The 22,146-nt window shown below is 31.4% G+C and overlaps 2 protein-coding genes and 1 long non-coding RNA gene across 3 annotated transcripts; all 3 read left to right on the forward strand.

Annotated features, from left to right (window-relative positions):
* Window positions 1–503: 503 nt before the first annotated feature.
* On the forward strand, window positions 504–4,719 carry LOC136976667 (uncharacterized). Its single transcript, XR_010880968.1, has 3 exons — window positions 504–534; window positions 3,875–4,085; window positions 4,150–4,719. It is a non-coding gene; the product is annotated as an uncharacterized lncRNA (long non-coding RNA).
* Window positions 4,720–12,458: 7,739 nt separating this feature from the next.
* LOC136976666 (biotinidase-like) lies at window positions 12,459–15,336 on the forward strand. The gene is made up of 3 exons (XM_067272017.1): window positions 12,459–12,560; window positions 13,628–13,835; window positions 13,900–15,336. Exons 2-3 carry the CDS (start codon window positions 13,644–13,646, stop codon window positions 15,199–15,201), a joined length of 1,494 nt encoding a protein of 497 aa, XP_067128118.1. The 5' UTR covers window positions 12,459–12,560; window positions 13,628–13,643; the 3' UTR covers window positions 15,202–15,336.
* A 4,708-nt stretch (window positions 15,337–20,044) lies between these two features.
* LOC136976714 (biotinidase-like) lies at window positions 20,045–21,599 on the forward strand. Its single transcript, XM_067272078.1, has 2 exons — window positions 20,045–20,233; window positions 20,298–21,599. Exons 1-2 carry the CDS (start codon window positions 20,045–20,047, stop codon window positions 21,597–21,599), a joined length of 1,491 nt encoding a protein of 496 aa, XP_067128179.1.
* The last annotated feature ends 547 nt before the right edge of the window (window positions 21,600–22,146 follow it).

Here is a 22,146-nt window from a genome sequence, read left to right on the forward strand (position 1 = left end):
GCAAAATAAGACATCATACTTTAAAAAATTCATATGAATTTAACTTCTCAAAACAATTACATCGTGTTTTTGGATGGACAAAGAATAATGTATCTATGTTCTAATAATTAAATTATAATGAGATTAAAACATTGTGTAGTATAACAACATTAGTCATTCTCTTCTAAAAGAACAATATTTTTTAAATAAATTTAATCTGGAATTTATAAAACAAAACAAATTTTTTCTCATTCACACAAATGCATATTTTTTACTGATGTCTGGAAAACAAACTCTGATAAGCTTTATATTTATATGCATATGTCTATAAAAGCCAAAAGTGAAAGTAGTTTACAAATACTAAACAGGTTACTTTTAACTTTTGCAAACAGAATGGAGAAAAAGTTGCTTTTCCACATCATTTACGAATAATTTATGATGTCATTTGTATGAAATACGATTGGTTATATTTGTGAATCTCTTATCATTCTTGGAACCGGTCTGTGTTGTGGGTATTTATTTGAACACTTATAGAAGAAAACAACAGATTCGTAAGTTAGTAAGTTAAAATACTTAAACTCGTCGCGATAATTTCATTAAAATTTTTTCTTTCTCATACTCTGTGTAGTTTATGTTTAATTTGTGTCCTAGCTATTTTCGTGTATAATTTCACGTAATTTATATAATTGAGCTATGATATTAAAACGAATTTTCTTTTCTTTAAAATAGTTTTTGTATGTATCCTATCAACAAGTTTAATGCATATTTGTGAAGAATTAGTTATATGAAAATCAATTTTAGAAGTATCGATGTAGTTAATACAGTTTTAGTAAAAATTTGATAAAATCTGTTCAATATTTTCTTTAATCAAGCACTTCTAAATTTTAATAAGTTCATATTAAAAATTATTCAGGCATTAGATTAAATTTAAATAATTATCAATAGTCATTCGTTAATGTCAGGTAATAGAAACATTGCAATTTATAGGCAGCCTTTTTCTATCTGGTTCTATTTCCATCATCGATTAGTATATGCATTTGTATTGTATTGTCTAGTAATTCGGTGATTTCTGTATTATAAAGGGGTATTATAACTGTAGACAGGGCCAGACTGGAAACAAAATTCAGCCCTAACATCTTATTAAAATCGACCTTCTAAAAAAGTTTCATTAATTAAAGAAAAATAATACTAACTTTGTAATTAAATTAGTTTGAATATAATAGCCGTAGTTTAGAAGTATAAGAGTTATTGATCCTTATTCTTCCCACTAACAGATATTATAATTTTAACGACTGCTATTAAAATTATGCTTAAAATGTATATATAAAAGACGTTTCAAGAATTATGCATGTCTTGTGTAACTCCAGCACCATGTGGAGAACATCGGCCTTTCCACGACCGATTAACATGACATTCCATGACATTTGCAGGAATTGCCAGTTAGCCAGTCAAGCCCTAAACGGGGATGTTTCGAACTTGTGACAAATATTATCACGTTTATTTAAATGGAGCAGTTCCAGCTGATAATTTTACAATATTCGCCTTAACGTATAGGCCTAAAAGATTTCTTTAATTTAAGAATATAAATAAAATCATAAATTTTAAACTGAATAGCCAAGCTTCGATTTATAAACTTTTCGAAATGTCCTGAATTAGATTTACTTTTCACAAACATCAAATTATGGGATATAGTTTGTCCTTTATTTTAACTAAATGGAAATTTAATAATAATACACAAACACCTAATTACTTGCTGAGCTTGCTGATTTCTTTATTTTCTAACGTTTTCAACCTAATTTTTATAGGTCATCTTCAGGAAAAATTTATTACATTTCCAAATTCGAATATAAAGCTTTCGAATGCTCGCGACACTTAAAACTTTTCGAATCTTTACAAATTTTAACGGTTTAAATAATATTTCTCCCATTTTTCATCCATTTTTATTTCCCTTCTTCAATCCATTGTGAACTTTCATTTCTTAAAATTTAGTAAATTGCTTTACTTTATTAATATATTGAAACTAAGAAAAAAAGTTAAATAATAAGTATTCAATAAATTATTAGCTAAATAAGTTAGGCCTATAAAAGGTAATTATGTTCACTAAGTATCCCGTGTATTCGAGATCTGGTCAATATTCGGATTTGCGAAAATTGATAATCGTCCATTTTGTTTTAAAGCTGATTGAAAGTAAAAGGTTACAATACTTTAAAATTTTAAAATACCATAAAATGAAAAACTATTATAATAAGTCATTATAGTATAAGAAACCTGTACTATGTAATAATGAAATATATTTTTATATATTCTTTTGTATATGTAATAATACTGTAAACAGTATATTTTATTATTTAATAAATTAAAGTTTTCCAGAATTCTTGAGAAATCTGGCTTTAAATTTCTATTCTGAAAAAATGAAACTTATCGAGAAAACAGAAACACTAATTTAAAAAATCCATCAACGACTTGCGTAACTTTCCCGGCAAAAAATTTAAATTATTCTGGCGTCATCTGTTATGAGATTTTGTTATAAAACCTTTATATATTTTTAAATACTATAAAAGTAGGATTAGCTTCAAAAGTGTAAATGTTAATAAAGAATAAAATTTAAGTCCTACTCCTTTCGAGATATGACACATGATCCCTTCTATCTCCTCACCTTTTCGAACTTTCACCATAAAAAGTTAATCAAGGACCCTCACCATGCCAAATTTCATTTCTTAATTTTTACTCCATCCTGAGATATTAAGCGAAATAGATGCCAACACGCACACACACATCCACGGAACATTTTGCCGTTATTATTATTTTTATTATTAAACTTTTTTAGTTCCAGAGGTCTCAAAACATGAAGATTTGCAAAAAGCTTGGAGGGTCAAATTTGATGCGATATCAAAACTTTCCCTTATATATAACTGAAGAGAAATTAAAATAACTTAACATTAACTAATACTAGTATATATTTTTTGGTTAATGTTACCCTAGGTATACAAAATGGCGGCGCTTCCAGTCGCCATCTTGTTTGCACACGCAAATGTACAAACAACATGGCGACCGTCGACAATAACCTAAACGCGCCTATATTTAAACTTTTTCTAAAACTAAAACATTTTTAAAACGTAAATTTGCTACTTACCTTTTCCCCTGCTTTTGGTTACTTTTCCTACTCTTGGACCAGAAACGAAAAATAAAAAAGTCATCATACTACCTATAAATTCAATCGATGTGTGGACGAAGTGAATTGCGAGATTCTATACATCAGTGGTTCGAACAAAATTTGCCTGTATTGTACATAAATTTAACACGTTTAACACACATTTACACACTTTAAATGCACATTTAAACCACATTTAACACACATTAAACACATTAAGGACACGTTTAACATGATATTTACCATTGACAAACTTTCCTCCTCGATAACTTTAAAGACTTCGAGTAAATTGTATAAGTTTTAAAAAACACAGACAACTTTAAAAAATTAACAACGTGCATAATCCATCTGTCTACATCGTAACCAAAATTCGAAATTCACATTATTCCTAATGTTTCCAGAACGGAATTTTTTGATGGATATTTGCATACGAAGACATCATTACTATCAGCGCCATCTACATTTATTTTCTAAAAACACTTGCCATCGAGGTTACCGGAAGCGCCGCCATTTTGTATACCTAGGTTCACATTAACCTATTTTTTGAATACTGTTAATTAACGCGCGAGAAAATGATCGATTTCATTCCACAATACAAAATTATATAATTTCTATATCTATTATTTGTTTTTCTTGTTTATTAGTCTAATTGATTCTAAGCGCATAGTCAAATAAATCGTTTACTAACCTTCCATTCAAAATATAAATTACAAATTCCATCTCTATCTATATATTCCCATACAGGGTCTTCCGTCTTACAATGTTCTTTGTAGTGTTTGGACTGTTACTGATAGTTGCGATCAACTGTCAGAATGTTGATGACTCAAACTACTACACAGCTGCTGAATATATACGAACACGTGAAGCAAGGTAATTTCAAAACAGAACCGCCTAAGGAAACATTGAAAAAAATTTGGCCGCTTATGAAAGAGCTGCAACAACAGCTGGTCAATATGTAAGTGCAATCAAAATGTGATAATTATTTTTTTGTTTCATAATTGAAACTTGCTATATTCCAGAATGTTGACTTATTGGCTTTTCCTGAGTATGGACTCTTCTCATCCACGAAAAAAGAAGTTATAATTAACGATGCCCAATATGTACCCGATCCGAAAATTGAACAATGGAATCCTTGTTTGGAACCCGACAGATACAACAATTCATATATTTTAGAAAAGTTAAGTTGCATGGCTAAGCAAAATAACTTGGTTATTTTGGCTAATATTCTGTCGAAAGTTCCTTGCAACAATTCTACTGATTGTCCAGACGATAAATTCTATTTTTACAATACCAATGTAGCCTTCAATAGGAGTGGTTTATTAATAGCACGATATAGGAAAACTCATTTGCATTTCGAAATCGGCCTTAACGTCCTTCCAAAACCCGAATTTATTGTATTTTCTACTGATTTTGCCTTAATCGGTACTTTTATTTGCTTCGATATTGTATGGAAAGAATCAGTTCAAATGGTTGAAAAATATAAACCCGATGCTGTTATATTTTCAACTACATGGTTCGAATACAGTGAACTAGGAATGAATGCTGTTCAAGTGCAGCAATCTTGAGGAATCGGAAATAATGTCACCATTATAGCAAGCTAAACAGACAACAGTCCACAATACTGGATCTTTAGGAAGCGGAATGTTTTTTGGAGATACTGGAATTGGCAATTACGTTTATATCGCAGATGGTCAATCCAGACTACTCATCTCTAAAGTTCCAAAAAGAGGCGTTATTCCACCGCAAGATTTTCCGCCTCCAACCATCATTGAATTTGGTGATTTTGCACTAGGAACATCTGGTAACAATATATCTTCTGGAGTATGTTCTACGAAAATACTAGGACCCCCATCAAACTATAAAGATTTCAGATGCCAGGATTATGACCTCAGCAACTTTACTTTAGTTAAAGTGAATGCGGAAAATCACGTGGAAGCTTGTAATAATGGACTTTGCTGTAGCGCTAGTTATAAAGTACAGTTATCGGATGAAGACTATTATCTGGCAGTTTACAATGGAACTTTTACAGTTTTCAAAAGATATACATGGTGGATAGAAGCCTGTTTTTTTGTGCGCTGCGATTCTTTTAAAGGGAAGGCGTGTTCCACCTTTCCTACAAAAGCTAGCACTGTCTTTGAAGAGCTTAAAATCGAAGCCAATTTCACTACTCCATATGTCTATCCCAGCATTTCTATTAGCGGCCTACAACTAGCCCCCAAAAAGAACTGGGATTACGACACTCATAAATTGCATTACAAAACAAAATCTGACAGCCTCTTACTTGCTACCTTATTCGGAAGATCTTACGATAGAGATCCGGAATAATTTTTTCATCTTTATGATATCTTATTTTTTATATAATCTATAAATAGTTTTATACTTTCGGGAAAAAAAGGATTACGGAGAATTTCTTTCGGAGTGCTTCGAGCGGAATTTGTTTTAAAATTGTTATTTTCAGAGAAAAGAAATATTCAATTTAAAAAACAAAAGATGTCCTCAGTATCACAAGGCCAAAATAGGAGTGCATCAACATCTCTTTACAGATTTCCTGCAAATGATAAAATGAGAAATTATATTAGACTGTTATAAGTATAAATATATAGTTGCACTGAACATTTTAAATACGATTGGTTTTTCTATTTTGTATAAGATTAATCTTAGACAAAGATTTCGTGACAATTTCTACGGTATTATATATAAGAGTAACTATTTCATTAAACATGAAAATTTTGTAACAATTATAGTGATTATTGTACTTTGCTTTTACTTTCAAGCAAATGTTTCAAAAATGAATATATCTTATTCAATTGTTATAACAATTTTAGAATAACATAAAAATGCATAGGCTATTGCTTTGTATTGCAAAAAGTATAGTTTTCTATCATTTATTTTGTTTGCTCATTACTTTATATACAATATTTTTCGTAAGACTCGCACCTTGGGAGATTGGGCGGACAGCATCAGTGGCTAGTGTACTAGTTATATGTTGCATCATTTCGGGTATGCAATATTGTCAAACGGAAATTAATTGTACAAAATTCATAAGCTTGGTCGAATTTTCAATTCATGTAGGCCCAGCTGAATAACTGGTGGATGTGAGTATTAAACTTGTTTTTAGAAATAAATAAACAAAAATTGCGGAAGGAAAAATATTCGCCTCGGAATAGTTTGAAAAGAATTTATTACAAGGCTTTGCTGTCCTCCATATTCCACGATGCTGTCTGTGGACTGTGGAAGGATTTATATGTTGAGACCTTTGCTCCTTGTTGTTTATTACAAAATAATTAGGTTTTTGCTTGTTATAGTTGATGGGGTGAATCAAGTAGGAGTGTAAATAATAAAGAGGTCAAGGATTTGATGCGAGTAACAGTAGAAATAGTGTATCATTGATAATGTATTTGGGATAAGTGGAGGAATGCTAGAGATTTTCATAAGGATGGATATTTTAACTGACAGTCTCGGACCTCCTCCACTTCCCTTTGCCTGAGGCATCAGTTAAAAACACCGACTTAACACATTGTAGGCCTATACAATTTTCAAGCACTTAACTTACTTAATATATATTGTATGTTTTGATATACATGCGTCTCTCGTTTTTGTCACCCGTTCAGGACCATCAGAATTCAGTGATAAAAATCGAAAGGAGATAAAATATAATAAATTTGTACCAACACAAACACCGAAAGTATTGTTTTTAATTTTTTGAAAGTCTCGACGAAGCGACTTATTTTCTCATTTACTTAAATAACCATCACGAAATACCGTATTTACTCGCATATACGACGAGGTTTTTATTCATTTATCACAGCTTCATATTCCTAGATAGTCCTAATTTTTGCGGGACAATGTATGCATTTATGTTCATTTGATATTTTACTTGTGATTAAACGAAATAAAATTAGAATTGTATTAATAAATCTAATTTTCTTTATTTTGATCTTTAAAGTCACACCTCGTCCTATATGCGAGGTCGTCTTATATTCGAGTAAATACGGTATGTGAAATATGAAAAGTGTAAGTTTGAAGTTAGCTTATAGCAATAAAGTTCGCAATAAAGAAAGTCTGTTTTCTTTAAGAACTTTTGCTCAATTTTGCGTTAATACTTAACACCAGTTTAACAGTCCTGTTAATAATTTAAGTCCAAGTTGACAAATATAATAAGGATACTATGTACTTTTATTGAACCAAATAATACAGTAGACTAATTTAAACAGAATTTAGAATGCTATGTACAGTACTTATGAACTACACGCATTTAATATAACAAAGAAACAACAATATTTTACAAACTAAAAATCCTATAGTATATATATTAGCAAAGACAAATCCTATAGCACATATATAAGACAATAAAAAGCTTGCAGTAGACAACAGTAAATGCAAAAAAGTTTCACATTTTTACAAGTTTTCGACAGAAGAATAAATCTATGAAAATTCCTGCGATTATAGATGAACTAATATATAAAATATTAAATAATAAAATGATTAATAGGAATGTATATGCAAGGAATAATCCGCGGATATCCGTCTCTTCAGCGACAGAGAAGCGGAAAAATCACGAAATCCGGTGCAAAATCCAAACGGTTTACATTAAATATCGTGGCAACGCAACGATAAAACTCTAACAATTTGTTGCGATCGGTCGATTACTGTATTGTTATTGAGAACGGTTGGATTTTTGGTTCGTGCGATTAAGAATGATTTATTTCAAGCGTGTTTCTGAGTTTTGCATCATTTACAGCGATTTTATCGGAAAGTTCAGACCACGAACTTTCTAAATTTAGTTATTTTTAAACATTGTTAAGCCGAATGTCACAATTAGTCGCAATGATTTTCCGACAAACCTCCGTTCAGACAACAATTGATCGGTTTCGTCACAGAGTGGACAAATGGAGTCATACCACTTATTTTGGGAGATACTTTTCACCCTTTTTATTGCTAATTTTCGTTTAGTCGAAATTGAATCGAATTGTTAAAGCAAAACGAAAATTAATAAATACATTAAATTGTCATTTCCGTTATGCTTTATATACACATTATATCCCATACGAAATTCGCACCGCTATACTCTAAACTTTAATTAATTAGAATTTCTCTATTTTCACAAATATTTTTTGTGTTATGGCAATCGACAGAATTGTATAATTTGTATAAACCGATTTATTAAATTACTAGCAGATAGGCCCGGCGTTGCTCGGGCAAAAGTAATGATAGTGAAGATTAAGATTATTACGTTATAGTCACAGAAGAAAAAGAGTAATTTCATCAACAAACTAAATATTTCTAATGGAAGGTCGAATTTGAAAATCGAATATTGTAATATTGTTCGATTTTCACGACGTGTTCTGATTATATCGTTCGATTTTCATCGAATGTTCTAAAGAAGAAAAGTCGAGAAAAACCGAATTAATCTGTTTAAATTTGAAAATCGAATATTTATAACATATTACTCTTTTTTTTTTTTTCCTCCAGCGCCCGTAAATCTCGCATGTCATAGAAGTGTTAAGTAACAATGGAGAACAAGAGAAAGCTCTTGTTCTCCATTGTTACTTAACACTTCTATTGATACTTAACACTTCCAACAATGGAAGTGTTAAGTATCAATATTGATGAAAGTGTTAAGCCTTAATCCTGTCCCTCTCCCCGTGGGGAGAAATTTCGAAAAATTCCTTCTTAGTGTGCGTTTTTGTGACGTACTGTAACTATATACCAAATTTCAACTTTCAACTCTTAACCGTTTGGGCTCTTAATATTTCCATTGTTAAGTAACACTTCCATTGTTAACACTTCCATTGTTGACACTTCCATTATTACTTCACACTTCCATTGTTGCTTCACACTTCCGTTGTTACTTCACACTTCCATTGTTACTTAACACTTCCATTGTTGATGGAAGTGTTGAGACTTAATCCTGTCCCTCTCCCCCGTGAGGAGGAATTTCGAAAAATCCCTTCTTAGTGTGAGTTCTCGTGACGTACCCTAACTGCGTACCAAATTTCAACTTTCAACTTTTAACCGTTTAGGCACGTCTCGATAATGTATATAGAAGCTTTAATCCTGTCCCTCTCCCCCGTGGAGAAGAATTTCGAAAAATCCCTTCTTAGTGTGCGTTTTCGTGACGTACCCTAACTGTGTACCAAATTTCAACTTTCAACTCCTAACCGTTTCGGCTCTGCGCTGATTATTGATTATTATTATTATTATTATTATTATCAACTCGTCTCGATTATATATATAGATTGATTTCTGACTTTGAAATTTTTATTATAATTAAAACGATCTTCTATCATAAATCTTTATTGCATTTTGAAATTAATTTTACATAAAAAGTTTATATATTTCTTACAATTTAAATGAAATTAAGACGATAGGAATATTTTTTAATTAATGCAAATTGTATTTTCACAACAGTCGCTTCTTTTTCATTGCAGAATGAATGATTTCAAAGAGTTACGAAGGTGGCTCACTTCGGGAGACGATAAGCAGGAGGAAAGAGCCTCGTCCTCTGCTTCCTCCTCTTCCACTTCCCTTCGAGTGATTCGGGTGCTTTCGAAAGATGTTGAGCGGGAGTCGCCCACACAGGCGAAGAAATGGGCGGTTGTCATATCTCCGAACGAAAGCACTTCGTCTCTGGTCGAGTATCCGGGACGACGACATTCGGAAGTGGCGGAATGGAAGGTGGAGAGGCGGTCGCGCGAGGTTGGACTCGACTAATAAAAGTCGAAAGGAATCCTGAAGAAATTCGTCAAGAGTAAGAAGTCTTAGTGGAAAAGGGTTTTCTTTTTATGCAGTAAATAACCTCGGCGGAGAAAAAGTTTATCTTCCACCCAAGTCGACTTTTCCACGCGCAAATGACCTTTCACCAGACTACGACTCAATGAAGTGGACTCGGCTTTTCATCCGGCAAGGTTTCTTTCGTTTACTGTCAGTAAAGGAACAGTCCGAAGACTCGTTCTTCCACTTCGATTAAATTAAAGTCCACAGAACAACGACGGTGTGATGTTTATCGTCGCAAAGTAACGACGAAAACATAAGGCAGTGTTTCTCGAGTTTAAAGACTTTTGTTTAAACGACTATAACAGGCCGAGGCGATTTATATTATTCAGACATTTACACTGTATTTAAACCGTGTGCTACCGTTAACAAATTTCACAACAAATGGTAGAAAGTGACCAAGCGTATGCACTACAAGTCGACGTTAAACTTCAATAAAAAATCAAAGAAAACATACGAGTATTGTAGTCAGTATATGTGCAAACCTGAATAATAGTGACTTCAACGATTAAATTTGTAAATAGAATTGTCTTAATTGTAAATAAATTTTTATATTTAATAAAACGTAAATAATAAAATGATTAATTTTAATTTTTGAAATATGCTGTCTTATTCGTTGTGTTAGTTTTCGTTTTCCCACGCGAGTATCTTCCTGTTCAACTAAATATGAAAGTAATCAATGCTTTAAGTATAAAATGAAATGCTCCGTTATGACACTCCATTTTCCCCTAAAACCGAAGGCCAACTTTTGGATAGAATTATAATTTTTGCAAAGTTTGATTATCTGTTTATGGTCATTATCCACAATTGAATCAGATTTGCACCAGATTGACATACAGAGGATACCAGGAATTCTGGTTTTGATGGGAAAGGCATGATATTAACGGTTCGATTTCCATGACATTACTAGAGACTGATTTTAATCAGTCTCCAGTAATGTCGTGAAATGAACAATGAAAATGAAAATGAACAATTGAAATGAACAATGAACAATGTCGTGAAATGAACAATGAACAATGAAAATGAAAATGAACAATTGAAATGAACAATGAACAATGTCGTGAAATGAACAATGAACAATGAAAAAAATGAACTGTTTCCCGAGATATCGTTAATTATTTTTAAGATATAAAATAAACCTTAAAATTGAATGATATAATTCTTTTTTATTTTTAAGTAACTTAATACATCCTGCAACCTCCAAAATAATAATATTAATAATGCTGTGTAAGATGTGTATAAAAAAATTACTTTTGAATTACGTAGAAATTTCCACAAATAGAAAAAATTTATTAAAGTTTGTTGGAAACTGCTTACAACAAAACCTGCCTTTGAATTAAATTAAAAATTTAAAGAAAAACATGAACCTAGATCAAACTTCTAACTCAGAAGGTATTTTAAGCTAATAAGCATGCTTAAAATGAATAAATACAAATGTATTCTGACAGTTTATGACTTAATTATACTTTCTATTTGCAAAATTTCCTCAACCTTAACACAAAATAAGGAAAAAGTGAATTTTTAAGAAATTTGCGGGATTTCTCCGGATGGAAAAATTTCCCGAGTTACAAAACAGTCGGGATCCCGTTGAAGAAACCCTAGTGAATATCATACAATTGAAAGGAGCAGACTCGATATTGAAGTATTGATTGTTACTTTTTACCATATGACGTTTTTGGTTGTACAAATGACAAAAGGAAAATTGAGTATTATACATTGCTAATATACGCGATCGATAAAATTTCCGGGAGAGAATTCCTTCCCGCCCGTTCTCGAATTTTTTTTCGTTTTCCCGTTCCCGAATCGCAAGAAAAGTTGGTCGGGAAGGCGGAAAAATCGGCTCCTAGAATCCAGTGATACCCATAATGCAAAATAAATATACTTTAGACATTTTCATTATTTATGGCTACGTAAACTTACGTTGTGTTGCAATATTACACCACCAGATATACACGCGTGATAATAGAATCAGATAACACATGACCGGCTAATTTTAGTTCTTGTAAATGGAGCATATTTGATCATGGAGAATAAAAAAAAAGTTTGTATTTACACAACAAAATATTTATTTTCACAACCCAGGATTTGACTACAAAATCATCTTGAGATAAACTAACTAAAGAAATTTAATGTAGCTTACCTTAATATAACATTGTAGTCGAATCCCGGGTTGTGAAAATAAATATTTCTCTATGTAAACACAAACTGCTTCTGTTTTTCACGATGAATGTTTAGTATGACTGCATTACTCATTCTATTCTAAAAGTAATATATTTTAGAAAAAATAAAAGTAATAAATAGTAATATTTTTTAAATAAATTTAATCTGGAATTTATAAAACATATCAATTCTTTTCATTCTCACAAATGCATATTCTTTACTGGTGTCTGTAAAACAAACTGTGAGAAGCTTTATATTTATACATATTTGTCTATAAAAACCAAAAGAGTGAAAGTAGTTTACAAACACTAACAGGTTACTTTCGACCTTTGCGAACAGGATGGATAAAAAGTTGCAACATTTACGAATAATTTATCATGATGTCATTAGTATAAGATACGATTGGTTATATTTCTGAATCTCTATCATTCTTGGAGCCTGTCTGTGATGTGGATATTTATCTGAACACTTACAGAAGAAAACAACAGATCCCTCGGTAAGTTAAAATACTTCTTATTAAAAAATTATCCAGGAGTTAGATTAAATTTAAAATATTAAACAATAGTCTTTTGTTAATGTTAGGTAATAGAATCAGTGCAATTTATAAGCCAGCCAGTTTCTGTCTGGTTCTATTTTCGTCATGATTTGGATATGTATTGGTAACGTATTATCTACTAATTCTATTATCTCTCAGTTACAAAAGGACGTACTGTAGATATTTCAAATTTATAACAAACATATTATCAGATGTAATTAAATGAAGGCGTTAAAGCTGATAATTTTACAATATTCCCCTTAACATATCCAAAATTTTTTAATTGAAGAATGAAAATAAAATTTCTATGTTTTAAATTAAACAGCTGAGCTTTGATTTATAAAATTTTCGAAGTGTACAAGATTTGTTTTAACAAAATGTCAATTTAACATACTTAATAAACCAGCTACGAGTTGATTAACCTTTATTATTAAAAACTTTTTATATTTTTAATTATTTCAAAAATGAAGATAAGCTTAACTTTGAGGATAGGGATAGGTTTTAGTAAAAATTGTAAAGGCTAATAACGAGTAAAATTGTCATTAAGTCCGATCTTAATCGAGATGTGACATACAAAAATTAAGATTTTTACCATTTTATAGTACTGTAATTAAAAATATAAAACGTTTTATTTTTTTAACAAACTCTCATAAGAGATGGCGCCAAACAATTTATTTATTTGCTTAATAATACAGTAATAATAAAAAAATTATTTTTTAGTAAAAACTGATTACAGCCGAGAAAGTTACGCAAATCATGGCTCGATTATTATTTTCTTCTATTAAATCAAATTTCTCGAGCGTACTTGAGAAATCTGGCTTAAAAATCACCTCACAGAAAGTATTTCTTTAAACACTATTAATTAAAGCGTAAAAAATGGATTACTCATTCTATAATACAAAATTATCTAATTTTTGTATTATTTATTTATTTATTTATTTGTCGATTAGTCTAAATGATTCTTAGGCTACTACCATTCATAAACAAAACCATAAATTTCAAGTATCATATCTATTATTTCCATACAGGGTCTTCCGTCTTACAATGTTCTCAGTAGTGTTTGGACTGTTATTGATAGTTGCAATCAACTGTCAGGATGTCGATGACCCAGACTACTTCACAGCTGCTGTTCATGAACACGCGAGGAAAGGTAATTACGAAACAGAAACGACTAAAGAATTCATTGAAAAAAATCTGGCCGCTTTTGAAAGATCTGCAAAGACAGCTGGTCAACACGTAAGTGCAATCAAAATGTGATAATTACTTTTTTGTTTGATACTTAAAACTTGTTGAATTCCAGAAAGTTGATTTACTGGCTTTTCCTGAAGCTGCACTCTTTCCACCAACGAAAAGAGAATCTACAATTGACGATGCTCAATACGTTCCCGATCCGAAAATTGAACAATGGAATCCTTGTTTGGAACCCGACAGATACAACAATTCATATATTTTAGAAAAGTTAAGTTGCATGGCTAAGCAAAATAACTTGGTTATTTTGGCTAATATTCTGTCGAAAGTTCCTTGCAACGATTCTACTGATTGCCCGGATGACAAATTCTACGTTTACAACACCAATGTAGCCTTCAATAGAAGTGGTTTATTAATAGCACGATATAGGAAAACTCATTTGTTTTTCGAAGATGACCTTAACGTCCTTCCAAAACCCGAATTTATTGTATTTTCTACTAATTTTGCCTTAATCGGTACTTTTGTTTGCTTCGATATTGTATGGAAAGAATCAGTTCAAATGGTTGAAAAATATAAACCCGATGCTGTTATATTTACTACTCTATGGTTGGAATTCATTGAACCTGGAATGAACGCAGTTCAAGTACAACAATCTTGGGGAATCACAAATAATGTCACCATTATAACAAGTAACAGACAATATCCAAAGTATGGATCTTTAGGAAGCGGAATGTTTTTTGGAGATACTGGAATTGGCAATTACGTTTATATCGCAGATGGTCAATCCAGACTACTGATCTCTAAAGTTCCAAAACGAGGCGTTACTCCACCGCAAGAATTTCCGCCTCCAACCATTATTGAATTTGGTGATTTTACACCAGGAAAGTCTGATAATAATATATCTTCCGGAGAATGTTCTAGGAAAATACTAGGACCCCCATCAAACCATAACGACTTCAGATGCATCGATTACGACCTTAGCAACTTCACTTTAGTTAAAGTGAATGCGGGAAATCACGTGGAAGCCTGTAATAATGGACTCTGCTGTAGCGCTAGTTATAAAGTACAGTTATCGGATGAAGACTATTATCTAGCAGTTTTGAATGGAACTTTTATGACTTTCGAAAGATATACATGGTGGATAGAAGCTTGTTTTTTTCTGCGCTGCGATTCCTTCGAAGGGAAGGCGTGTTCCACCTTTCCTACAAAAGCTAGCACTGTCTTTGAAGAGCTTAAAATCAAAGCCAATTTCACTACTCCATATGTTTATCCCAGCATTTCTATTAGCGGCCTACAACTAGCCCCGAAAAAGAATTGGGATTACAACAATCATAAATTACATTTCAAAACAGAATCTGACAGCCTCTTAGTTGCTACTTTATACGGGAGATCATACGATAGAGATCCGAAGTAATTTTCTACGTTTTATTTCTTATTTTTTTATATATAATCTAGAAATGTTTTTTACTCGATTGTTTTAATTTATGTTAAATGTAAAACTAAAAATTAGTTTGCAATGACAATAAAGTTCTGTTGTGAAATTTTAAAATAGAGTCATTACTGGAGAAATCACTACTTATTACTATTTTACAATTTTATTATTAAAAATGGAAAAATAAGACATCATACTTTAAAAAATTCATATGAATTAACTTCTCTAAACAATTACATCGTGTTTTTGGATGGGCAAAGAATAATGTATCTGTGTTCTAATAATTACATTATAATCACATTAAAGTATTGTTTAGTATAACAACATTAGTCATTCTCTTCTAAAAGTATAATTTTTTTTTTAAAATAAGTTTAATCTGGAATAAACTTTAATAAAACAGAGCAATTTTTTTTTTCATTCACGTAAATGAATATGTCTATAAAAACCAAGGATGAAAGTAGTTTACAAATACTAAACAGGTTAGTTTCAACTTCTCCGAACAGAATGGAGGAAAAGTTGCAACATTTACGAATAATTTGTGTTAAGATGATGTCATTTGTAAGAAATACGATTGGTTATATTTGTGAATCTCTTATTATTCTTGAAACCTGTCTGGGTTGTGGGTATTTATTTGAACTCTTACAGAAGAAAACAACTGTTCCTCGGTAAGTTAAAATACTTAAACTCGTCGCTAAATTGTTTTCTCTCTCATACTCTGCATAATTTATGTTTAATTTGTGTCCTAGGTATTTTCGTTTATAATTTCACATAATTTATATAATTGATCTATGATATTAATACGATTTTTAAAATTTATTTTCTTTAAAATAGTTTTGTATATATCCTATCAAAAAAGTAATGTATATTTGTGAAGAAGTAGTTATATGAAAATCAATTTTAGAAGCAAGTATAGAAGTTTCGATGTAGTTAACACAGTTTTAGTACAAATTTGATAAAAATCTGTTCAATATTTTCTTTAATCAAGCACTTCTAAATTTTAATAAGTTCATATTAAAAATTATTCAGGCATTAGAGTAAATTTAAATAATTATCAATAGTCATTTGTTAATGTCAGGTAATAGAAACATTGCAATTTATAGGCAGCCGGTTTCTATCTGGTTCTATTTCCGTCATCGATTAGGATATGCATTTGTACTGTATTGCCTAGTAATTCGGTTATCTCTGTATTATAAAGGGGTATAACTGTAGACAGGGCCGGACTGGAAACAAAATTCAGCAATAACATCTTATTAAATTCGACCTTCTAAAAAAGCTTCGTTAATTAAAGAAGAATAGTACCGACTTTATAATTTGGTTAGTTTTAATATAATAGCCTTAGAAATATAAGAGGGTTATTGGTCCTTATTCTTCCTACTAACAGATATTATAATTACCATTATTAACACCTTCCGTTAAATTTATGCTTAAAATGTATATATAGAAGACGTTTCTAAAATTATGCATAACTTATATAACTCCAGCACCATGTTAACCGGTCGTGGAGAACATCGGCCTCTCTGATACTTGCAGGAATTGCCAGTTAGCCAGTCCAGCCCTAAATGTAATGTTTCGAACTTATGACAAATATTATCACGTGTAATTAAATGGAGCAGTTCCAGCTGATAATTTTACAATATTCGCCTTAACGTATAAAAAATTTCTTTAATTTAAGAATATAAATAAAATCATAAATTTTAAACTGAATTGCCAAGCTTCGATGTATAAACTTTTCGAAATGTCCTGTATTAGATTTACTTTTCACAAACATCAAATTATGGGATATAGTTTGTCCTTTATTTTAACTAAATGGAAACATTTAAAATATTTCTCCCATTTTTCATCCATTTTTATTTCCCTTTCTTCAATCTTATTGTGAACTTTCATTTCTTAAAATTTAGTAAATTGCTTTACTTTATTAATATATTGAAATCAAGGAAAAAAGTTAAATAATAAATTATTAAATTTTATTAATTTTCTAAATTTTAAAATACCATAAAATGACAAAAACAATTATAATAAGTCATTCCAGTATAAGAAACCTATACTATATAATAATGAAATATATTTTTATATATCCTTTTGTATATGTAATAATACTGTAAACAATATATTTTATTATTTAATAAATTAAAGTTTTCCAGAATTCTTGAGAAATCTGGCTTTAAATTTCTATTCTGAAAAAATGAAACTTATCGAGAAAACAGAAACACTAATTAAAAAATCCATCAACCGAACTTTCCCTGCAAAAAATTTAAATTGTACTGGTGTCATCCGTTATGATAAATAACTTTAAAATCTTTTTATATTATTAATCATTATAAATTGGCAAAAAGCTTAATTTTGGGCGTAGGGGTGAGTTTTATAAAAAAAAAAGAAAGTGTAAACGTTAATAACGAGTAAAATTTAAGTCCTACCCCTCTCGAAATATATATGACACATGATCCCCTCTATCTCCTCACTCTTTCGAACATTCACCATAAAAATTTAGCAGCATAAAGGCCCATCATATATAGGCCTAAGCCATCATGCCAAATTTTATTTCTTGATCTTTACTCCATCCTGAGATATTAAGAGAAATAGAACGCCAATACACACTAACACAAACACACACACATACATCCACGAATTTTTTTGCCTTTCTTGACTTCTTTGGATTCAGGAGGTCTCAAAACATGCAGATTTGCAAAAAGCTTGGAGGATCAAATTTAACACGATTCCAATACTTTCCCTTGTTATATATAATAGCAGAGAATGTAAAATCATTTGACATTAACTAATATTTTAAAAAAATACTGTTAACTAACGTGTGAGAAAATGGATCAATTTCATTCCACAATACAAAAATAAAATAATTTCTACAACGCTTAAACAAAAAATTAGAATAATCACCTAACTGAAAGTTTAGTGTACATTTTCTCATGAACAGCACAGAATACGAAACTTTTTTTACCCTACATAAACAATGTCTATGTATATTTATTAGACATTGTTTCACAATGTCTAATAAATACAATCCATTAATCACAAAAATTAACTCAAACGTTTTTTTGTTACAAATGGAAATAAAATGACAAAAAAATAGAATAACAGTTTGATCGTAACAAAAAATTCGAATATTATCTAAATATGGGTTAAATATATGAAATACAACAAAATAATCATAATATTCAATATTTTGTTGCGTTGCCTTTTGTTATAATCAGTGCTTGCAATCTGTCAGGCATGGTGCGAAGCATTAATCCGCACCATGCCTGACAGATTACAAACCCCACAAAATTTCAATGGGTTTAAGCAAGGCAGAATTGCAATCTGTCGTTCTTGTAACCAAAGTATTGTTAACTTTATGGTATGAGAGGATGCTCCACCTTGTTGAAATAGAAATGTTTTCTCAATTAAATTTTTTGCCGATGGTATCATAAATGTTTCTAAGATGTCTTGATATGTCTGTGCATTGACACGTTCTCGAAGAATGCGCAGTTGCCCTAAGCCGTTAGCATTCATGCATCCCCAGAGATCATGACAGATGATGTAAACTTCACGGATATCTTCATACAGTCTTTTTCGAAGGCCTCCTTGGTTCTCCATACACGTGGGGGTTGGTCACCACAGGAGAGACAAAACAAGGATTTGTCACTGAAGAGATTATTATTCCAGTCGTCTTGTTCCACATGAGCCTCTCTCTACCCCATCTGACACTCGCTTGTCGTTGCTTTTTCGTTAGAGATGGCTTCGTCTTGGGAATACGGAAGTTGAAGTGCAAGTCGTGCAACCTTCGGCATGTGGTTCGACTACTAACGTTCACTCCAGTTGCTCTCTATTGTGCATGCAAGTGTTTAACGTTCTTAAAGCGGTTTCGCACGACAATCCTTCTCAAGTTTCTCTCATCTCTCGCAGTCGTTGCTCGTTTACATCCACATTTCTGGCGTTTATTAGTTAAAACTTGAACACGGGTTTGTTGTTTCGGTACTCTAGAGACTGCTGGCAGCGAGCATTTTACATAATTCGCAATTTCTTTTTGTGTTCTTCCTACTTTGCACAAGGCTATGATAATATCTTTAGTTCTGTCGCTGATGTCGCGCTTACGCCCCATGTTGTACTGTTATACTACTCTGCCCAGCAATGTGGAAATTTGCATTACAGTTTGGTTTTTTATAGCTGTTTGTTTGGCTGTTTTTCCTAATATTCTAATTTTTTGTCATGGTCAAACTGTTATTCTACTTTTTTTGTCATTTCATTTTCATTTGTAACAAAAAAAAAAAAAAAAAAAACGATTGAAACAATTAATTTGCCTGATTAATGGATATAATAAATATACATAGAGATTAAATTAATATGCCTCAATGTCCTTAATTTATTATAATATTATTTTCGTCTACTAGTACGTATTTTCTATTATCAGGACTTATTAGACTGGTTTTAAGGATTCTGCAACACAGTTTCATAGATCAAATAAAATAAATTTCTGATCTGTGAAACTGTTGCAGAATCCTTAAAACCAGTCTAATAAGTCCTGATAATAGAAAATACGTACTAGTAGACGAAAATAATATTATAATACATAGATATAGTCATTGTTTATATAAGGTCAAAAAAGTTTCGTACTCTGTGTTGTTCATGAGAAAATGTACACTAAACTTTCAGTTAGGTGAATATTCTAATTTTTTGTCTAGGAGTTGTATGTCTTTTATTTATTTTTTCTTGTTGATTAGTCTAATTGATTCCAAGTGCAAAATCAACTAGATCGTTTACTACACTTCCATTAAGACTATGAATTACAAATTCCATCTATATCTATATATTCCCATACAGGGTCTTCCGTCTTACAATGTTCTCCGTAGTGTTTGGACTGTTACTGATAGTTGCGATCAACTGTCAGGATGTTGATGACTCAGACTACTACACAGCTGCTGTTCATGAACAAGTAAAGCACAATTACCAAACAGATCCGACTAAGAAAAACATTGAAAAAAATCTGGTCGCTTATGAAAGAGTTGCAACGACAGCTGGTCAACACGTAAGTGCAATCAAAATGTGATAATTACTTTTTTGTTTGATACTTAAACCTCACTGAATTTCAGAACGTTGATTTGCTGGTTTTTCCTGAGTATGGAATCTTTTCATCCACAAAAAGAGAAGTTATAATTGACAATGCCCAATATGTACCCGATCCGAAAATTGAACAATGGAATCCTTGTTTGGAACCCGACAGATACAACAATTCATACATTTTAGAAAAGTTAAGCTGTATGGCTAAGCAAAATAACTTGGTTATTTTGGCTAATATTCTGTCGAAAGTTCCTTGCAACGATTCTACTGATTGTCCTGACGATAAATTCTATTTTTATAACACCAATGTAGCCTTCAATAGGAGTGGTTTATTAATAGCACGATATAGGAAAACTCATTTGCATTCCGAAGTGGGCCTTAACGTCCTTCCAAAACCCGAATTTATTGTATTTTCTACTGATTTTGCCTTAATCGGTACTTTTATTTCCTTTGATATTGTATGGAAAGAATCAGTTCAAATGGTTGAAAAATATAAACCCGATGCTGTTATATTTTCAACAACATGGTTCGAATACAGTGAACTAGGAATGAATGCTGTTCAAGTGCAGCAATCTTGGGGAATCGCAAACAACGTCACCATTATATCAGCTAATAGGCAACGTCCACAATATGGATGTTTAGGAAGCGGAATGTTTTTTGGAGATACTGGAATTGGCAATTACGTTTATATCGCAGATGCTCAATCCAGACTACTCATCTCTAAAGTTCCAAAAAGGGGCGTTACTCCACCTCAAGAATTTCCGCCTCCAACCATTATTGAATTTGGTGATTTTGCACTAGGAACATCTGGTAACAATATATCTTCTGGAGTATGTTCTACGAAAATACTAGGACCCCCATCAAACTATAAAGATTTCAGATGCCAGGATTATGACCTCAGCAACTTTACTTTAGTTAAAGTGAATGCGGAAAATCACGTGGAAGCTTGTAATAATGGACTTTGCTGTAGCGCTAGTTATAAAGTACAGTTATCGGATGAAGACTATTATCTGGCAGTTTACAATGGAACTTTTACAGTTTTCAAAAGATATACATGGTGGATAGAAGCCTGTTTTTTTGTGCGCTGCGATTCTTTTAAAGGGAAGGCGTGTTCCACCTTTCCTACAAAAGCTAGCACTGTCTTTGAAGAGCTTAAAATCGAAGCCAATTTCACTACTCCATATGTCTATCCCAGCATTTCTATTAGCGGCCTACAACTAGCCCCCAAAAAGAACTGGGATTACGACACTCATAAATTGCATTACAAAACAAAATCTGACAGCCTCTTACTTGCTACCTTATTCGGAAGATCTTACGATAGAGATCCGGAATAATTTTTCCATCTTTATGATATCTTATTTTTTATATAATCTATAAATAGTTTTATACTTTCGGGAAAAAAAGGATTACGGAGAATTTCTTTCGGAGTGCTTCGAGCGTAATTGTTTTAAAATTGTTATTTTCAGAGAAAAGAAATATTCAATTTAAAAAACAAAAGATGTCCTCAGTATCACAAGGCCAAAATAGGAGTGCATCAACATCTCTTTACAGATTTCCTGCAAATGATAAGATGAGAAATTATATTAGACTGTTATAAGTATAAAAATATAGTTGCACTGAACATTGTTAAAGACGATTAGTTTTTCTTTTTTGTGTAAGATTAATTTTAGACGAAGATTTTGTGACAATTTCTACGGTATTAGTATTATATGTAAAAGTAACTATGTTATTAAACATGAAAATTTTGAAACAATTATAGTGATTATTGTACTTTGCTTCTACTTTCAAGCAAATGTTTCAAAAATGAATATATCTTATTCAATTATTATAAGAATTTCAGAATAACATAAAAATGTATATTGCTTCGTATTGCAAAAATTA

The sequence above is a fragment of the Centruroides vittatus genome, unplaced genomic scaffold (assembly GCF_030686945.1).
Source record: "Centruroides vittatus isolate TY-2023 unplaced genomic scaffold, ASM3068694v2 contig_417, whole genome shotgun sequence".
Classification (NCBI taxonomy): Eukaryota; Metazoa; Arthropoda; class Arachnida; order Scorpiones; family Buthidae; genus Centruroides; species Centruroides vittatus.

Bases quoted from the DNA above. Each gene is read 5' to 3' on its own strand.
- LOC136976666 (XM_067272017.1), top strand. From the start codon at position 13,644: ATGTTCTCAGTAGTGTTTGGACTGTTATTGATAGTTGCAATCAACTGT. The intron at 13,836-13,899 runs GTAAGTGCAATC...GTTGAATTCCAG, and splicing joins CAAAGACAGCTGGTCAACAC to AAAGTTGATTTACTGGCTTT.
- LOC136976714 (XM_067272078.1), top strand. From the start codon at position 20,045: ATGTTCTCCGTAGTGTTTGGACTGTTACTGATAGTTGCGATCAACTGT. The intron at 20,234-20,297 runs GTAAGTGCAATC...ACTGAATTTCAG, and splicing joins CAACGACAGCTGGTCAACAC to AACGTTGATTTGCTGGTTTT.